This window comes from Leuciscus leuciscus (assembly GCF_965113295.1).
Source record: "Leuciscus leuciscus genome assembly, chromosome: 7".
NCBI classification, from domain to species: Eukaryota; Metazoa; Chordata; class Actinopteri; order Cypriniformes; family Leuciscidae; genus Leuciscus; species Leuciscus leuciscus.
The window spans coordinates 41,973,761-41,994,706 of NC_138731.1; the positions used below are offsets into that span (position 1 = coordinate 41,973,761).

Genomic DNA, 20,946 nt, shown 5'->3' on the forward strand with positions numbered 1-20,946 from the left:
ATACCTGTCAGAATAAAATGGAGGTCAAATACTGAAGCTTGAGTCTTAGATCTGTTTAATGATGTATATTTTTTCGGGGTAATTACAGTCGTTTACATTAAAAAACAAAGAGTGCTTCAGTGCGCCGTCGTCCTCGTGAAGTTTAAGAGGATGATTACAGTCATGCTTACAGTCAGAAGTTCTAATGACTGAGAAAGAAAATAAATATATAAAGAGCCAGAAACACTTAAATAAGAGCTCAGAATGGAGCAGAGATAGAAGAGCAGCTACAGAAGGGCTTTGAATCTAAGTGTCTGGGAGAGATCACAGAGACGGCTCTCTGGATGTTCCTTCATCTCGCTGGTCTCCAGAGAGGACGATTGAAGAGCTGAATCAGGCGAGAGAAGCGAGACGTCTTAATTAACGCCACTCGCTGAGTCTGAGGAGCAGAGAATCCATATTAACGCTGCATATGCCACATCTCTCTCTCTCTTTCTCTCTATCAGCTGCTCCTGCATGAGAATGGGCATCACTTCAGTTTGATGTGGAAACCCCTGCTTCAGTGTAACTGCAACTGTACTTTTTAATATTTAAGCAATTGACTTTCTGCATTTCTCATGATTTTACGCTGCAGAACCAGTGTTGGAGTCTCCTCTGGAGGAGATCAAGGAACAGGAAGAAATGCATGTGACCAGCGCTGTGCAGGAGGAGCAACTGGATGATGACAGCAGCCTAAACCTGTCCGCCGACATCTCTCTGGACTCGGGCCGAGCTGGGACAGCGTCTCCTTCTCAGAGTTCTGAGATTCTGGATAGTGGGACGTCCAGAGATGATCCATCATGTGACCTGTCCACAGATGCAGAGTATGTTCATTAGTAGCTCAGTGCACAGTGTGTTCATTTATATTCAGTGGCAGTTCAAAAATCTGTAATCAAACACTGTAATGACACATTGAAAGCAACAAGAACAAAGCAACCTAGAAATGAAACCTATTGATTCTCATATTAAAGGAGATTTAGGTTTGTTTTAATAAATGTATGTCAATTAGTGCTGTCAATCGATAAAAAAAATTACGAATTAATCACGCATTTTCTGTAATTAATCGCGATTAGGGTTAGCGTAAAGTTTTAATTTAACATTTAAAGTTTTTAATGTATTTTTATATTGTAATAATTACACAGTTACCTCCAAATTACTGTAGAAACAACATAAAAACGGGTATTCTAAATATTTGATCTAACAGGCGGGAAATATACAGAAATTGAATAAAGTTATCAAACACTTCACATTCTTCACTTCATGAATTATAACATAGATTAATCCTTATCAAAGCTACAAAACTTGTTCAGTGGCCAGTGAGTGATTTTCTCTTTGTCTTGTGTTCTTTGATTTACATTAATGACAGACAGCAACAGGTTTATTAGGCTGCCGTCACTTTAAGACGTTGCACACGATGTGGATCTGACACATATCCGATGTCCTCACAACTCTTTACTGTCATTTAAGACTTTATTTAACTCATTTAAGACTGTGCTTACGAGGACACTTGAAAAAGCAGGCATTTTGGCTTACTTTTGTGTGTTTTTGTCCGTTCAAGCGCGAAAGAGAACTTAATGCGGCCGGCACGCTCTCTGAAATGGCTTTTTGTACGCACAAGTCATGTGTGTGTCTGTCACACAGACAGGAGATTCACAGACGTGCGCCAGTACAGATTTAAGTCCTTTTTTTGCGTCTTATCATGCTTGAATAGCACTTGAATTAATGATAGTGTGATCATATACTGTTGCACAGCTAAAGGATGACGGGAAAAAATGGATGCTGCTTTAATTGTGTTTAAGTATTTTGAACAAAAAATTATAATAATCCCGTGTTAACGCTTTAATTTTGACAGCCTTAATGTAAATGTTTTTAGTTTTTCTAATTTTGAATTAATTGTACGTAATTTATTTAATTAAATGTGTTTTTTAAACATTTACATGGTTTTTACCCTTCACAGAGTAGCTGAAGGCGCAGTGAATGGAGAGATTAAGTCGGACCAGGTCGCAAGCTCTCATATCCAATCAGAAGAGAAAGGTAAGCTTCAACTGATGGGTGAGATCCTTCAACACCTCAGATTTCACTCAATGTTTTTTCTTAGTGCAGTGGTTCCCAAACTGGAGTATGTTAATTCTACTCAAACTTAAATAACATTTAAACCGAGCATGATTTCTAACAGGCAAAATGCCGTAGAAGATCAAATACATGACATCCAATCAAATTACCTAATCTTTTCATATCAAATCTGACTGCATCCACACAAGCAGCATGCATATGATAAGTTTCGAGCTGATATGCTGCCTTAGCAAATCTCGCTATATTACTGCTGTTCTCGACCAATATACCTTTGTAAAAGTATTAGCACTTACTTGTATGAAGAAGAAATATAGACACAGACTGTGCATAAATTTAAGACTCAAACTCTCTTCAATAATAATAATATTTAAATTTAAATAATACAATTATATGAGCAAGAATGCAATTTTTCCCAAATATCCACATAATTGCAAATGTGGCATTGATTTCATACAACAAACAAAAGTGTTATAAGTGATGTACAATTTTAACACAATTTTGTATTGTTTGCTTTATTTTGCAACAAAATAATAGTTCCAACGAAAGCCACAGCAAAACTGCAACACAGCGGTGTTTCGTGAACGAATCTGCGGCTTCAAACGCGAATCGCGAGAGTCAATGATTCAATGACCCATTCATAAATTCAGCCACTTGCTTCATTACTGAATGAATGAATGACTCGATGGGTCACTCATTACATTTACATTTACATTTACATTTATTCATTTAGCTGACGCTTTTATCCAGAGCGACTTACAATTGCTATATATGTCAGAGGTCGCACGCCTCTGGAGCAACTAGGGGTTAAGTGTCTTGCTCAGGGACACATTGGTGTCTCACAGTGGATTCGAACCCGGGTCTCTCACACCAAAGGCATGTGTCTTATCCATTGCGCCACTACCACCCCTCATTAAGACAATGACTTACCACTACCTACTGGTGGTCTTAGTTTAATATTTAAAAGGTTTGGCTTTGGCTTTGGCTTTCCTGTAGCTCAAACAGTAGAGCGTTGGCGCTTTCAACGCCAAGGTCATGGGTTTGATTCCCAGGGAAAGCAAGAACTGATAGGAATGTAAATGTGTGCCTTGAAATGCAATGTAAGTCGCTTTGGATAAAAGCGTCTGCCAAATGCATAAATGTAAATGTAAAAGTATCACTTCGCTTTTACCATCATTGCATTTTTTTTTTTTTTTTTTTTTTTTTTTACCATTATTTATTTTATATAGGTATTTTATAAGAGTAAAAAAAATGCACTGGAAAATCTATTTAAATAGGCAATTATTGACCCTTAATGGAAAAGGTGTAGAAGGATTTTAAATGCTTCTGGGGGTACGACACTGTGAAAATTTTGGGAACCACTGCCTCAGTGAACTTTATGCGATTGTTATTCATACTTTTAATATCAGAATGACTCGTTTTGGCAGCTTAATTTCTATAAATGCTCTGGTTGGACTGAAGTTTTGAGGTCTGAAATTTACAGTAATACTCTTTAATCTCAGTAATTCTCAGGAAAATTTGATTCCTCATGACACAATCCCTATAAAAAGTCATAAGAAAGCAGTTTGATGTGCATTGGGCTATGCGTTCCAGTAAAACTCTAGTGACAAAATGAAAGGCTTCGATGCATGACTTTGTTTTCTCTTTTTGTAGAGCCCCTGGTGGAAAAGACAGAAGATGTAATTCAGCCGTCTGAGAGTGTCCCTGTTCTGGAAAAGGTTTCTGCGAGCACCACAGAGAAGCCTGCATCTTTGATCAACACGCTTCAAACATCTGAATGCGGCGTCCAGACTTTGCAAGCCCAGTTCTTTGATTCAGACACGGTTGCGGCTTCCCCTGAGCCCAGCCGTTCATCTCGCTCTGAGAACCAGATGCCTGAAATCATCCCCAATACTGTCAACTTCACTCACACCGAGCCCCACATGCAGGCAGAACCCCAACAACCTTCTAATAAGCCATCGAGCTTATGCACTGAACCCTCCATGGCCCCGTCTACATCCTCAACGGGAATAAAGCGAGACATGGCCACTTCCACAGAAGAGCTGCAGGTTCCTGAACCACAATCACCTGCGATCCAACCATCTAAGGGCTTGACATCTACACCAGCCTCTAAAGCAGGAAGCGTCCAGTATATTGTAGATGCCGAACCCAAACCAAAACCATCAAATGAGCTCACCCGTGAATACACGCCCAAAGTCGGCATGACCACCTACACCATCGTGCCTCAGAAATCTCTAGAAAAGCTCCGTTTCCTTGACGTAGAGTTGACTCTGGAGCCTAAAGTGGACTGCAAATCTGAAGCAAAGTCTCCCTCCAATGGCACGGTTGCTGTTAACGGCCATCAGAACGTCTTTGCGCAAACTAGCCCTTGTACATCACCTCCAGCAACCGCTTCGTCCCCAGTAGAAGAAGGAACCGAATCCGCAGTCAAAGATAAGAAAGTTCCACCTGCAACAAGACCCAAACCAGCCTCTTTCCGCCTGCCGCCGCACAAACGATCACCCGGGGATTACGTGATCTCCGCGGTCGTACGCAGAGCGAGCATCGGCAGTAGCAGTAGCAGCAGTAGCTGCTGTAGCAGTCCTGCAACCCGTCCAAAAGAAGCCACAAGCGGCCCGCAGTTTGATGCGTTTGTTGCGCCGGACATCTTCCCTCCTCCACCACCACCAGTCCAATGGGAAGATGAGGAAAATGCAAGAGCGAGTGATAAACCTCTACCTCAGAACACAGAGGTTGACGGTCCGCGGCCCAAATCTTCACAGTTTCCACCGTTGTCCTTTCTGCCCCATCAGAAGAGTCTTCCCACTAACCCCACACCTTCACTGAGTTTGGAGAAGTTGAGAACCTTTGCTGCGCCCAAACCGTACTCGCCCTCAACGCCTTCTCGCTTCGCTCAGGCCGTGTCCTCTGCTGTGAAGAGGACCCATTCTCTGTCCCATCATGCCCTGGCGGAGTCACCACGCACACATCCTCTCACAGCACAGAGGTCCATTAGAGAATCGCCAGAGTCGCCGACGAGCACTGTGAGTACAACCTCTACATACATCAACGGTTTGTTGGTTTTTGGGTGAATCTTTTCGATAATCATTTTTGAATTATTAGTATTAGTATTATTATATTTTGGGTAATATTTTTAAAGTAATATTTTTATTATACATTTTAACAAAATAAAGACTATTTTTTTATAATTTGTGTGCATTGCAAAATTCTTACATATATATATATATATATAAGAATTTGTAAGAATTTATATATGTATATGTAAGAATTTTGCAATGCAAACAAATTATTCAAAAATAGTCTTTATTTTGTTCAAATGTATAATAAAAATATTACTTTCCCTAAAATATAATAATACTATTATATTTTATATATATAATATATATACAGTACACACACATATATATATATATGTGTGTGAGTACTGTGTGTGTATATATATATATATAGAGAGAGAGAGAGAGAGAGAGATTTTTAAAAAATTTATTTTTTTAATATATTTTCATGACAATTGGCCATATTTTTTCATCCAGATTTGCTGTAATGCATTTGGATGTGTTTCTTTTGAATTGTTATTTCTATTATTCTCGGTTGTGATTTTCAATAGATTCCCATTACTGTATTACAGTGCAGAATCACTGAACAGGTTCCATTTGTATAATTTTTTTCATAATTGGTCTATTTCGACACGCGTTAGATAGACATGTTTGGCGGCTGCGTTTCATTTTGCTGTTTTTTCAGCATCTTGTACCATGAGAATTGCCTGAGAATTATGAGTTAAAATAAGTAAATATACATAAATGTTTATTTCTGTTGCACTTTTTTTTTTTAAATGCAAAAACACTTACTGTTTGTTATGCTGATGCAATAGCCAATCAGATAGCCATTACCACCCAAATTGTCACCGTAACAAATTGCAAAATTAAAAACACGGCTCCATGTACTGCATATAAAATGGGTCATGAAAAAAATGTCAAAACCTTATAATGTAAAATAGAATATAATATCTCATGTCTTTTTGTTGATTAGGGTGTAAAATATGGCCATGTCCACGTCTGTGTCTTATAGATTTGATAAGATTCCCTCAAAAACGAGCATGTATGTATGAACCATGCAGTGAGATGGTGAGAATACCATGCTATCAGTACTTGGCACACCTGTTGTAGCCTCATTGTACTACAGTTGTTGTGTTAAGTAAATAATCTATTGTGGAATACACCCAGTTTAAATTGGTGCTGGTAAATTAATACTGGGAGTTGGATGACACTCATTGTGATGGCTGTGTGCGCACTCAATGTATTGACGCACATGGCTCATTAATCTATGTCCCGGATTGACCTGTCTACTCGTCTTTTGTCGTTGTGTCGCTGGGGTCAACTGTGAGCGTGTTTAGTGATGCAGGGCCCGGTGTGTGCTGTCAGCGTATACAATGTGTGTTTGGCCCTCAGTCTTGAGTCAAAGCTTTTGTTTGCTGATGAGTTTAAATAATTTTTAAGATTAAGATTCAGTCAAGCGTGTCTAAACTTTTGACTGATGGTGTGTGTAAATAATGTTGTTTATGACAACGTGTTGTTATGTTGGTTGCATATAAATGAAAATGATCAAAATATAATTCTTCCTGTGGAAGATATGATTTTGGTTATTTAGATGTAAATAATCTAATACTTGTATTTAGCAAAGGCACTTTAAATTGTTTCAAATATTTGCTGTTCTTTTGAGCTTTCTGTTCATCACAAAATTCTGGGGGAAAAAAGATCATGGTTTATAAAATTAAAAATTGTATTAAAATGTATTAAAATATTATGCAGCACAACTGTTTTCAACATTTATAATAATCAGAAATGTCTCTTGAGCAGCAAATCATCATATTAGAATGATTCCTGAAGGATCATGTGACTCTGAAGACTGGAGTAATGATGCTGAAAATTCAGCTTTGCATCACAGGAATAAATTATATTTTAAAATATATTCAAATAGAAAATTTGTTATTGCACAAATTAATATTACTGTTTTTACTGTATTTTTGATTAAATAAATGGAGCCTTGGTGAGCAGAAGAGACTTATTTCAAAAACACAACAAAAACAAATCTGTGACCCAGAACTTTGGAACAGTAGTGTAATTTACAAAAGGGGGAAAACATTTATTTTAAAATCATATTTAGTTAAAGGTGCTCTAAGCGATGTTGGGTGACGTCACTTCTTGTTGACGTTCGAAGTATTGTCAAACAAAACGGAGGCTAGCTCGACCCTCCCTCCTCCTCATCCTGTCCCCTCCCCCTCCCTTCCGTGCTTCCTGAAACTGACTTTTCCGATGTAAATTCGGGACTTCGCGCGTTCCTTCTCCTTTTCCCTCTTCTTTGCTATTTGTTCATCGGAACGTCGTCTCTTTGGTCGTGTGTCGGCCATATCAAAATTCAAGAGAATATAATTCTAACGCTAGTCGTTGTCGTTGTCTAGGACAGTGGTTCCCAACCTTTTTTTGTCTGAGACCCCCTTTTTCCCAAGAAAATATTTTAGGGCCCCCCTTCACATTTATTGATATTATCGCTCTTGTAAGCTTGCAGCAAGGATGACAAAATATGTTGTTTTCAAACAAACGTAATGTTTACTATAAACAGATATGTTTATGCACAAATAATAGCCTATAATATTGAAAATACAATAACAAAAACATTAGTAGGCCCTTTGTCATTTAAAAATGTAAGCCTAGGAGTAGCCTATAAATTTGCCCTATTTTAAATGCAATAACAAAAATATCAGTATTCACACTTGTAAAAAAAGAATGAATATAGGCTATTACTAAATGACTTCTGACTGGGGCCTCAATACTTGCATGTTGTTTGTGAGGCTTTATCAATGTGAGGCTTTATTTGTTAGGCTTTTGGCGCTATAGCGAGCGATAACAAACATGCGTTTATTAACAGAATAATGCGTCTTTCGGGAAGAACATTGTAGCCGGAACTACTTCTCTCTCTGTGTGCGAGTCACGCAGGTACTGGGCTACTCGATCCGAACCAGGGTAAAATAGTCCCAATGTAATCACTTATTATAGGTGTACCATAGTGATTCAGGATAAGACAAAAACACGGTTTGGAAAATGGATTCATTATGAACTCGCTCATTATATAAATTTTGAACCTGGGCTGTCTACAGAGACCGCGTTTTTTACAGTGTGTTCAGGGGACAGGCAGCTAGCGGATAGTGAGGAGATGTTTGCTGGATGTGACAAAAAATGTTTCGGCCGTTGTTATTTTTAATGATAATAATATATAATGAATTTTTTTTTTTGCCATATTGCCCTCCTTCATTTTCAAACTAGTGCATATGTAAATGCATTATTTTTATGCACATGCATGTGTCTATGTGTGAGTGAATGTAGTCTTTGTAATGTATGTGTGAGTGTCTGTCAGCGGGAGTACAGTGGAACGGTCTGTGTCTTCTTCATGTGATTTATGCGCGTGACGCAGAACCAGCAGTGTCTCTTTTCTCGGACCCTGTGCCTGCCTAGTGCGCATCATGCTCAGTGTGTATTGTGTGTTTTCTTCCCCCCCTGTGGACCACAGGTGACAGACAATAGAGGAGGCGGCACAGAGAGATCCAGAGAGGCCCCATCACACACAGCAGAGCCGAGCTCCTCCCGGGATGCTGGCATGGGAACATGTAAGATTGGAAATACTCAAGCGTCACCAGTGAGTGAATCTAACTCTAGATCTAACCATCGCTGAACCACTTAGAAACCCTGATAAAACAGTAACCTTCACTTTAAAGTAGGGGTGTCACGATACCCTCATGTCACGATACTGAACTCACGATACCATATTATTATGATACTCCAAGATGAAAGGTTATCAAAAAAAGTGCTGTTGATTAAAATGCTAAATTGTATATTACATTGTGGGTGTAAATGACTAGGCTTGGACTTGGTGCTGGAAACCCAATGAACAGGACAATAGAGACACGATTCTGAAGCTGAAAACAGAATGATTAATTTAGACGAATTTGCTTGCACTCTGTCACATGACTAGATATATTTAAAATAATGTAGGCTTGTTTTTCAGCAAAATCAGACATTTGGCATTATCAGGACACACAAATATTCCCCCATTGCATTATTAAACATTATGTTCAACATTATATTTAGTAGTTTAATGTCGTACTGACACTAAAACTCTGAAAACACACAGTAATTTTTCTCACACAGTAATTTTTATTTTGGGAGAACTATCCACTATAGATATTGTCGCCATCCACGATACAAATTGTTAAAAAAAAATTATTGCGATATATTGTGACACCCCTACTTTAAAGGGTAACTCTCGCCAAAATTGAACCTAGGCTCTTTTTGTTAATCTACCCGAGTCAAACTTTCGTGTAAAAGCTTAATTAGAATGGAAACGCCACTTTTACTGTGCGTTCACACCGGACGCGAATAGCGCGTCAAATTCGCGTCTACCGCCTCTAGTTTGACGCTTGACCACTTTGTGTTAATTCGCGTGTCTAACGCGCGTAAAAACAAAAGTTTGAAGCGAAATTTACGCGCGTCAGAGGTGAAAGTTTTGGCGGCCATCTTTTTTAGATGTTTATCGAGCATTAGCATTAGCATTAATCGAGAGAGTCACCGCTCGTATATGCTCTGGAGAGCAGAAACAGCTGCGTAGGGGACATCGTCGCTGTACTCGGGTCCACCAGACCCTCCGGAGGGTTTCAGGAGTTTCACAATTTGCTCCAGGAGCTAGGTTTGGTGGACCTAACGGTGAGGACGCTGACGAGGACAGCGTAGGCCGTATAGGCCTCGGCCTCGAGTGGTCTATGCCTGTCGAGCCCGCGCTCTACAGCCCGGCGCGAGGTTCACCCTCGCCCGCACCCACCTAATCTGTCATTTATTTTTGTTTTGATAATAATTGGAGCCAGCCTCCAAAAGTGAAACCTGTCCTGTGATTTTTTTTTTTTTTAGTTTTAATACACTAAATTGTGTTTGTTGTCTTTACATTAGAATAATAATGTTTCATATAATCTAGAATAGATATGGAATAAATAGCTTTCAATACAAAATGAGTATCTCTCATATATTGAAATCGAGTTTTTATGTGAAAGATTTGCTTTGCACACCAAGCATTTTAGTCATATTACAAAATAATTTATCGAGGCCAAACATAAAATAACATTATAAACTGTCACTTCACCACGTGACAGCAGCAAGCAGGCTCCTGATTGGTTAACACGGCGCGAATTGACGCAGAAGTTCAGATTTTTCAACTCGGGCGGCAGACGCGAATTCGCGTCAAACGCGAGAATGCACAAAAAGCACTACATGAAACATTCGCGCGTAACGCGCTTAACGCGCCAGACGCTCAATTCGCGCCATTCGCGCGAACTTTACGTGCGAATGAGGCGTATTCGCGTCTACCGCGCCGCGCTCTACGCCTCATTCGCGCCGCAGGAATTTTTTATGCGCGTAACGCATCTTTGCATTGACTTAACATTGAAATCACTCGCGCCTGACGCGCTATTCGCGTCCGGTGTGAACGCACCATTAAGATTGACCATATTTTCGTTTTTCGGTCAAAATGCCTTGTGAATGGGAGTGAATGGGACACTTCTATGATAGCATCAAAACTCGCTATTTTTAAAACACTAAGAAGGCTCGACACAACATGAAACTGTGCTGGAAGTCTCACCAGACGCTCTACACATGAACTCCAGCGCTGAGAACATTGTTTGTGTACACAGAGTTTACTAAAAAGAAAGGTTTTGTACGACTCACTTTATTAGTTAGTGTTGCATTCGGAGATCGACTACTTTTGACTGACAAAATTCAAGCCACTGGAAACACTAACTAATAAAGTGAGTCGTACAAAACCTTTCTTTTTAGTAAACTCTGTGTACACAACCAATGTTCTCAATGCTGGAGTTCATGTGTCGAGCCTTCTTAGTGTTTTAAAAATAGCATATTTTGATGCTATCATAGTCGTGCCCCAAGCACTCCCATTCAAAAGGCATTTTGACCGAAAACGAAAATACGGTCAATCTTAAAAGAGGCGTTTTCATTCTAATTATGCTTTTACACGAAAGTTCGCCTCGGGTAGATTAACAAAAAGAGCCTAGGTTCAATTTTGGCGAGAGTTACCCTTTAAAGGTCCTTTATTTACCACACCATCAATAACTGCCGAATCATTTACAAAAGTTATTTGTTAAATGTAAAGTTTGTTTGTGATCTTCTTTTGTCCGCAGGGGTCTGAAGCATCTTTAGCGCCGTCTCCTTCATTGAAGGGAATATCGGAGGTCTTTCATTCAGCGGAAGAATGAAGCATTAATCCTTCATTGACAGAATCCTCAAACATTCTGCAGGTCATGAGAAAATCTTCAGATTTTTTTTCTTTTCTTTTTTTTTTGCAGTAATTAGAATATCATGATTTTTTTTAGGTGTTTCACAAATCAGACTTTCTGTACTTTTTATCTGGATCTGGACAGAACTGTGTAGAGCGCAGTCTTTCACCTTCACAGTGTGCTGTATCATTTTATTAAATTTTTTTCTTGTTTTTCTTCTCACAGCAGTTTTTTTATTAGCCACAACATGCCTTAAATATAATATAAAATAAATATATAAATAAATAAAAATAAATGCTTAATAGTGACCATATCATATCTTTCAAGCTCCTAAAAGGACAAAAAGGAATTTTTTTTGTTTTTTCATTTTTTGAGCGAATTATTCTTGTAATAAAAAATGAATTATGATTGTTCAAATAGCGTGGAGACGAACTATAGATTTAATTTATTCTTCAGATGGACATTTCAGTTTTTTTCTTAATATCTGTTACACTTTCCCCTCTCAAAAAAAAACAAAAAAAAACAGAGATCCTAATAATGTTATCAATTATTAAAAATGTATTTTTGTGTTGTTTCTTGACATATGAATTTGTAAATAGGCAGATGTGAAAGAAAATGCTCTGATCTATTTTGAGGCCTAACTTTGTTTAAATTATTATAGATTTGATTTATGTAATTATTAGCCGATAGACGTATTACTGAAACGTCTTCAGTCCCTTGCCAAGCATTAGTACAGACTGTATCGTTAATTATGGGCTGCAATTATAGTATGTTTAAATAATAATATGCTATGACATTGAACAGTTTTCTGGATCCCACAACAACAAATTATTAATCAAGAGCTGTTGCCAAGACAGAAAACACTGGGCTTTTCATTTCTTCTGAGGAGAAATCTGCTGTATCATTTGAATTCAACTCTCCTCTCTTTTCTGTATTAAAGTATAACTGACTTTTAAAGTTTGTATCCTCTGATTGTGTTATTCTTTTATGTTTTTGATGCTGTGAGGATGTCAGTGTGTGAGAAGTCTTATTTCAGCCACTATAAAGTAGTTGTGTTTACTTGCAGGGAGCAATTACAGCAATCCGACACTGACTTGACTGACACTTTATTATATTTATATTGTTAAATGCATATGTGTCATTCTGCTGTTGTGAAGGCGCCGAGACATTGATGGAAGAATGAGGTACTTTAGTGATGTTTCTGGAGGATATTTGTCTTCAGTAAAGGTTTGATGCAGCGGTGTGGAGGAACACGCCATTCAGAAACTCTTCCATCAGAAGCTACAACATTCAAACAGATATTATTCTGATCTCTAAGTGTGTGACCATCAAAAAGGCATCTGTGGAAGAAAATATTCCCTTTCTTTCTTCCTTTTCTTTCATTCTTCCTTTTCTTTCATTCTTTCTTTCTTTCATTCTTTCTTTCTTTCTTTCTTTCTCTGCAATTTTCCCATTTTTTTTTATTAAAATGTTCTTATATTTCTTGTTTTCAAACCTTTGTCTCACAGTGTCTTATTTTTTTTCTTAAATTTTTTTTGCATTCTCTTCATCTTTTCTTGCAGTTTCATCCCTTGCATTTTTGGTCTTGCAATTTATTCATCTTTCTTTTCTTACATTTTCTTAATCTTCCTGTCATTCTTTTAGCTGCATGTTCATTTTTTTTTCTGTTCACTTTTTTTTTATCTCTTGCATTTACTTCCTCTTTCTTTTCTTGCGTTTTCTTCATCTTTTCTTCTTCAACCCCATGCTTTTTCGGTCTTGCAATTTATTCATCTTTCTTTTCTTACATTTTCTTCATCTTTCATTTGCATGTACATTATTTAATTTGTATTAATCTTGCATTTCTTCAACTTTCATTTTTCACATTTTAACCTCTCTTCTCTGCCTTGCAATTTTTTCATTCTCTACTTACATTTTCTTCATCTTTCTTTTAAAGATCTTTTCTGCCTTTTCCTAATCTTTCTTGCATTTTCTTTCAGCTTTTCTTGCATTTCCTTCATCTCTTTCTTGGATTTTCTACCGCTTGTTTTATTGTAATCTCTCTCTCTCTCTCTCTCTCTCTCTCTCTCTCTCTCTCTCTCTCTCTCTCTCTCTCTCTCTCTCTCTCTCTCTCTCTGTTTAGACGAGCACATCAGATTGCATCCTCGCGCGCTTCGTGTGTGTGTGTGTGTGTGTGTGTGTGTCAGCTCAGTATCGTGACGTCGCGTTTGGAGCCGCAGGAGCGCGCGCGGAGCAGAAGCAGGTACAGAGCCAGATAACACACATGACTGTACGAGCACAACGCCTTCAAATGCGACACTAAAGTGCGGTCTGAAGGATCTTAGGCTTGGCAGGGACACTCTTTAACACGGTACAGTAACAGAGTGTACTGTACTGTAGTGTGTGAAATATGCATATGTCAGCAAAACAACTACTCGCGCGCACAGCTGCTGTTCTGGACGAGAAGCGACTCGTAAGTGTCATTTAACATTACTATAAGGACTACATGATTTTGTGCAATGGGATATAGCTATGCGTTGATATGTGTCATGCTTTTGTTTTATAAACAAACTCTTATTTAATATACAGGAGTTATTGCAGGATTTTCCCTTTAACTAAGTCAGATCAATTAAGGAATCCTGTCAGTCATTATTACAACAAGTTGTGCCATTTACCAGGCCTATTTACATTTATAGCAATATGCTATTTAGTTGCATATTTATTTTAATGCATGCTGCACATTTACGGGATTTTATTTGAACAGTTTGGAGTTTTATTAGAAGATAAAGTGCTCTGAGGTAAAAGTGGCCCTTGAACTACCGCCACCTTCTGTCAGACAGAGAAGTGCAGGCGACGATTTAAAGGGACAGCTCACACAAAAAGGAAAATGACATCATTTACTCACACTCGTGTTGTTCCAAACCTGTATGAGTTTCTTTCTTCTTTTTGAACACAAAAGAAGATATTTTGAAGAATGTTCGTAACCAGACGTCCATAGTATATATATATATATATATTTTCCTACAATAAAAGTCAGTGGCTATCATCAACTGTCTGGTTACCAATATCAAAATATCTTATTTTGTGTTCAAAAGAAGAAAGACTCATACAGGTTTGGAACAACTTGAGGGTAAAGTAAGTGATTTGAATTTTTAAGATACCCTAACATTAACCCTAACCCTGTCAGTCAATAGTCATACCAGTTTCTGCATATCTTGAAGGCAAAAGTGTGTCAAAGGTGATTTATTTATTTTTCAAATTGCATGCATGAAATGTGCCTTATGAGTAGTTTTACAGAAATATGTGATATCTTTTATTCATAAGGGACATTTTGAACATGATATCTTAAACAATAGGCTTAATAATTAACACATGAATATCTCAGCTGTTTCTGTGACAGCATCGACTCTTCAAAGCTAAAAAGAGTTTTAGGCAATCAGATTTTTTTTGTCCTTCTGCCAACTAATAATTTTATGAGTTTGGCTTAGCTGATCTGTGGTTGGCTGACAGGTCTTTGGAGGGTGTGGTTTCGGAAAAAGGGCGTGTGCTTGAAGCGCTGAGGGCGGATCTAATTCATTGTAATTATGGAGATTTTAATTTATTAAAGTACGTCCAGATTATATTACATTAAATAGAAAATTACAGACATGCATATTCACTGAACATACTGGTTACACTTTATTTTGATGAACCCTTTTAGACAGTCTGTTGACTATTAGTAACTTTGCATCTGCATAACTCTCATTAGAGTATTAGTAGACTATTAGTAGACTGATAGGGTTAAGAGTTAGTAGAATAACTTGACATGTACTTCTAGTGATTATAATGTCTGTTGAGGAGCATCAGAATAAAGGATTTAGACAGTCTAGTAATACTCTAATGAGAGTTATAGTTGACATGTAGTTGTAAAAAAGTTACTTACATTTGATACAATGTCTAAATGGGACCATCAAAATAAAGTGTCACCAACATACTTTTATTACCAGTTGAGAGTAAGTTTATCTTAAATGCTAGAGTCAGTCTTTAAGGCACGAAAGCATTCATGTGCCTCAAAAGGACAGAATTCAGTGAAAATAATAATAATAAAATAATTATTTTACTGCAAAACATTATGTAGTAATAATATATTTATTTAATGGTTTTAGTTTTATAATTATTATTATTTATTTTATTATGAAAAATTAAACAAATTAAGAATGAAATATAATAATAATAATTAGTATTATTATTTCAATTATCAATATTAAACAAATTGATAAAGAAATATAATATTAATAATTATTATTATTTAAATGATAATAATTTAATCAATAAAGAAATATAATAATAATAATAATACTTTTATAATAATAATTATTATTATTATTTAAACAAAAATTAAACAAATCAAAGAAACACACTGTCAAAAATGATATGATCAATAAGTTATGACAACAAATGTTTTTACATTTCTTTAACATCAAAATAAGTTAAGCAATTTTTATCTTTTTTTATGTTATGCAAGATTCAACTAATTTTTTAAGTCAGTTTAATTTAATTTAAGTTGAAATAACTTAAACGTTCAAATTGATTGTACTTAATTTAAGGCAGCTACTTTCTGTTACAGTGTAATAATTATTATTATTTAAATTATAAAAACAAATCAATTAAATATATATTATTATTATTATTATTATAAAAAAATAAAATAATATAATGATATTTTTATTTTTTATTTTTATTTATTTTTTATTTTTTTATTATTAATAAAAGCATCTCAAGCACAGTACAAGTATCGGATTATTACATAATTAAATGGAGGAAAAAAGCAAAAATTAAACAGGCATAATAAATACATAAAAATGAACATATAGTCACAGTAACATATGCATATACATATAAACAACTAAATAAACCAGATAAAAATAAAATAAAAATAAATAAAAAAGTCTTATCCAGAGCATGGCTCCTTAAAATAATATATAATGATATTGTTAATATTATTATATTTCTTTATTGATTTGTTAATTTTTTTTTTATATATGCTGTTGATGAAGAAAAAATAGTGATTATATTTCGCTTTGATCAAGAGAGCTCAAACCGTTAGTCTCTGTAACAATAACCGCACAGACTCGCTCTGGTCTTCGTGGCTCCGCCTGGCCGCTCGACTAACACAAGTGTGTGTTAGTAACAAGATTGCATGTTAATGCCACATTACAGAGTGAATGCAGTGATTGTAGTGATGGTTCGAGGCTATAATTATCTGCTCTTGTATGTCCTGCGAGTCTTTTGTGTGACGCTGGTTCATGCGCTTAAATGAAAAGACCATGTGATAGTCACTCCTCAACCGGTTCCCTGCAAAGCATTGACACAAGCAACTGGTTTCACGGAGAACGTCGCTTCTCACAAAGAACTTTTACATGCAGTAAATGTGCTCTGTATTTCAGGACTATAAAAAACAAATCAGGCCTAGAAATATTTTGGAAAGAGAGTCAGGCTTTTTTTTGTCTTTTGACTGCCAATGAGCCGTCACTCCCATGGGATTATTTAGGAACACGAAACGGGTCATTCCTGTTATGCAGTGACTTTCCATAGCCTTATATTGAATAAAATATTAAAGACACAGTTTGTAAAGATGGAGAATATCATAATATCACAGTTGAGTGAGTTTTCATGAGAAGAATTCATACTTTACAATAAGGTTTAATTACTAGTTTAGTTAACATGAACTAAGAATGAACAATACTTCTACAGCATTTGTTAATCTTAGTTAAAGGGGTGGTATAATGCCCTTTTCACAAGATGTAAAATAAGTCTCTGATGTCCCCAGAGTGTGTGTGTGAAGTTTTAGCTCAAAATACCCCACAGATATTTTTATATAGCATGTTAAAATTGTTTCTTTTTGAGGGTGAGCAAAAACGCACAGTTTTTGTGTCTGTTCCTTTAAATGCAAATGAGCTGCTGCTCCCGGCACAGGGGGCGGAGCTACAACAGTTGTGTCCTTTTACCTCACACACACATGCACTGAAAATGTCAATGATGGAGAGACTCAAGAAGAAGTGACAACATGTAGAAGCAACAGGACATTTCTGAATGGTTAGTTGATGAGTTTATGTAGCTTATGTGTAGTTATCTTCTAGTCATTGATTAGCATATTCTGTCTTGATAATCTATAAATCGTGTTCAGGGGGGGGGGGGGGGGGGGTATGTAAATTCTAGGGTTGGTGATGTCACTAACCCGGGAGGAATGTGGTGTAGTCTCTACCAGCCGTTTGTTGTAGTCCTTAAAAAGCAATTTCTTTAAAAGAAAAAATCTCACTTTGCTTTGAACTTTGAGCGTTGTAACTTTGCAGATGTTGTTTATGATCAAACAGCAACATTACACACTAACTAAAGTTAGAAAAGTGAAATCATAATCAACCACCCCTTTAATAATATTAATTTCAACATTTACTAATACATTATTAACATCAAAGGTTGTATTTGTTAACATTAGTTAATGCACTGAGAACTAACATGAACAAACAATGCTGGATTTTTATTAACTATCATTAACAAAGATCAATAAATACTGTAACAAAAGTATTGCTCGTTGTTTGTTTATTCATGTTGACTAAGAAATATTCCATGTTTTCTTTTCTCACATCAAAATGTTTCAAACAAAACATGTTCTTGATATCGTTTTAATCCGTAATAATTTTACGAATATTTCTGTGCCCTCAATATTACTTTCCATCCAAATCCTTTTAACTAACAAAAGCCACTTCCTTAATGCCATCATCCTCCAGGAAGTGACATCATTTTGGAGGGAAAACGTCAGCGCAAACATTAGTGAGTATTATTAATGGATGTGATGTATTCTTTTGGGTTGGTAGGATTGGATCCATTTAAAAAAAAAAAAAAAAAAAGAAGATTTTAAGCTCTAACTTGATCTCTTTATTTCCATCCTGTTATTTATTTATTTTTATTTTTTTGGGCGTTATGTAAACAATCAAGTCATATATAATTATTAAGCTGAAGTGTCTCACCATGCAGATCATACTTATGAATCTGATGTATATTTTATGGAATACATTAATGAATAGCCTACTTACAACGACTAAAGCTTTTTTGTTTAAGTTAGAGCGTTGCTGCATAACAGGAATGACCCGAACTTGAAACGAGACCAATAAACTGATCTGACGTAATGAAAGAAGCGTATTCCAATGCAAAGTAAACACATTCTACAGGATTTCTCTCTTAAGTTGGTTTCGTGTTATCAGTGTGCCTTTGTAAAGCACAGTTGGAATTGCTCAAGACAGAAACTGGATTTTGTGGATTTATTAGCTAAATTTTTTGTGGATTTTGTGGATTATTTTGTGGATTATTAAACTCATTTAGGTGTGATTTATTCACTCATTTAGGTGTGATTTTGTAAAATAATTATGTGTGAAAGAATAATGTATTGTAACAGCCTATTTCAATGCTGCCCTTATTGTACATCATTTTATATTATTTAATTTACTCATATTCTCCACAATTATAGATGTATGGATCCAATAATAGGCTATGCAAAGTCTAGAGGAAAATCATATGAAGTACTTTTTAACTGCGTTGGTTTCAGAAGTATATTATTTTCCATTCCTTTCTCCCATTGGGATTAAAAATTTGTTAAAGCATTATAAGCCATGAACCAAACCAACCAGATACAAGGTGAATCATAACATAAAAGTATAAGTGATAGAAAGAACTACAAACCCATGAAGAATTTTGAACAGCATAATCAAATAAAAAAAACATTTCAGTATTTTGATTGAGATTTGAGAGACATTCGCAGTGCTTCATGGGAGTGAGAAAAGAGCTCTTTTGGAGCGTGTTGCTTTTTTCGACTCTCTGGTGGAAAAGCATTATGGGAAATGTAGTTTTTCATCAGTAGATTAGCATTAAGCTTTGTATCAGTAGAAACCCGGTAGTATTTTCGAGTGACCGTGCTTCCCTCCCTCATGTCTCCCTGAGACGAGAGATTTCTGTATTGTGTGTCTGGAAAAAAAACTCAGATGACGCAAAAATCGTCATTTATCGTCATCAGAGGCTCTTTTGTCCAGAGGCGAGAGACTCCAGCCAGTAGGAGGAGCTCGTTCCGCATGTCTTCAACCCGCCCATAGGGGGATCTCACAATAAAACGCGGTCTTTTCAGTTTCGAGTCGACTAGTAGCCTAGCTGTATCATTTCTCCCGATACTGCCCTCTGTAACCGGGAGGCGTGGCTTGGGAGTGTCCTCGTAGGGCAACGAAGCAAGTGCATTCTGGGAGTTGTTGTCTTTCATTCACATGAGCCAAAAATACATTTTCTGGCTTTTCTCAGTCTAGAAGGCACCAACTTCTAAAATTTCTACTACATAAATGACCCAATTTAAATACACATTCATCTTTACAGCCATGAGATATCCCTTTAAGCACGATAATAAAAAATAAAAAAATGAAATAATGTAGGCTGACGCTTCAACAGAAGCAAAACCATGTATTAACACCCTCGTAGCTCACAGTAGGGCTGTCCTTATAGGTTTATAAGTTATCGTTCAATATCAATTTCCCTATGGACAAACTGAATGGAGTTTATACTTCCAGAACTCGACTGTTGCCCTCTATTGCTCTCTTTTAAAGCACAGGAGATGTACAAGAGTTTTATTTTTCTTCTGAAATCTTTAGAGTCTCAATTTGCTCTTTGTTGAATTTCATGGCTGTCTACGAGAAAATAAAGAGATCTTTTCCCTGAAAGCGAGACTTTAGAGCGACTTCTGTCGGAGCAGCAATCTGAAGTCTACCTATCAATATTTCATAGGTCCATTTTTGAGATTGTTGCATTCTTAGTATTCAAAGACTTTCCGTTTATCTCCTGATAAAAGAGTGCATGATTGAATGATATGACTTGTTGAGTTGTTGAGGGTTATGTAACCGGCTTTATTAAGCAGACTGTCTTATCATTCTGCCATTAAAAAGATTAGCATGGAATTCAGACAAAAGGAAACAGTATTTAGACGGCTTTCATATTTATCCTTCCATAAGCTTTTTCCATATTTTGCTGCTGTAATCTCATGTATTGCTGAGTGAAGCGGTGATAAAACGCAGGCTGGACGTTCAGTTTATCCATCAGGAATCGATTGGATCATGAAAAGTGGATGTTTGAGCACAATAAGAGCAAGAAGGTGCATTAAATATACTGTAGTTTCATGTTGGCTTTAAAATCTTTTATATTATCTCTAAAATCCCATCTTATTGTCTTAAAGGGATAGTTCACTTTGAAATTAAATTTTGGTATGTTTTAGCTTACCTCAAGGGCATCCAAGATGTAGGTGTCTTTTTTTCCGCAGTAGTTTCAATTTTGATATTTTTAGGTCAAACCGTTCTTGTCTGTCAGTCATATAATGCAGTTTTTATATCGTTTTTACCTCTTGAACTCAGCCACGTCCAAGTGATCTGAGAGCGCGGGCGGGTATAGATATATACACTAGATGTCGCCTTGGCTACTGCGAAACCGTAGCCAAGGCGACATCTATTGTATATATCTATACCCGCCCGCGCTCTCAGATCACT

The 20,946-nt window shown here is 36.5% G+C and overlaps 3 protein-coding genes across 9 annotated transcripts in view; all 3 read left to right on the plus strand.

Moving 5' to 3' along the window:
* cobll1b (cordon-bleu WH2 repeat protein-like 1b) overlaps positions 1–12,373 on the plus strand; it is a 56,514-nt gene extending 44,141 nt beyond the window's left edge. For 4 of the 5 annotated variants that reach the window (XM_082174629.1, XM_082174630.1, XM_082174631.1 and 1 more), the window contains 5 exons: positions 614–842; positions 1,976–2,052; positions 3,742–5,111; positions 8,653–8,778; positions 11,321–12,373. In XM_082174629.1, the coding sequence (XP_082030755.1) occupies positions 614–842; positions 1,976–2,052; positions 3,742–5,111; positions 8,653–8,778; positions 11,321–11,395 (1,877 nt within the window). In that variant the 3' untranslated portion in view covers positions 11,396–12,373. The remainder of the gene's footprint in view (positions 1–613; positions 843–1,975; positions 2,053–3,741; positions 5,112–8,652; positions 8,779–11,320) is intronic. The other variant, XM_082174632.1, reaches the window with a different exon arrangement.
* The window catches only part of csrnp3 (cysteine-serine-rich nuclear protein 3), a 264,623-nt gene that overhangs the window by 235,367 nt on the left and 8,310 nt on the right, over positions 1–20,946 (plus strand). The gene's annotated exons all lie outside the window — the stretch shown is intronic.
* Positions 13,542–20,946, plus strand: part of grb14 (growth factor receptor-bound protein 14) — a gene marked incomplete at its 5' end in the record, with an annotated part of 96,024 nt that continues 88,619 nt past the window's right edge. For 2 of the 3 annotated variants that reach the window (XM_082174728.1, XM_082174730.1), the window contains one exon: positions 13,666–13,868. The other variant, XM_082174729.1, reaches the window with a different exon arrangement.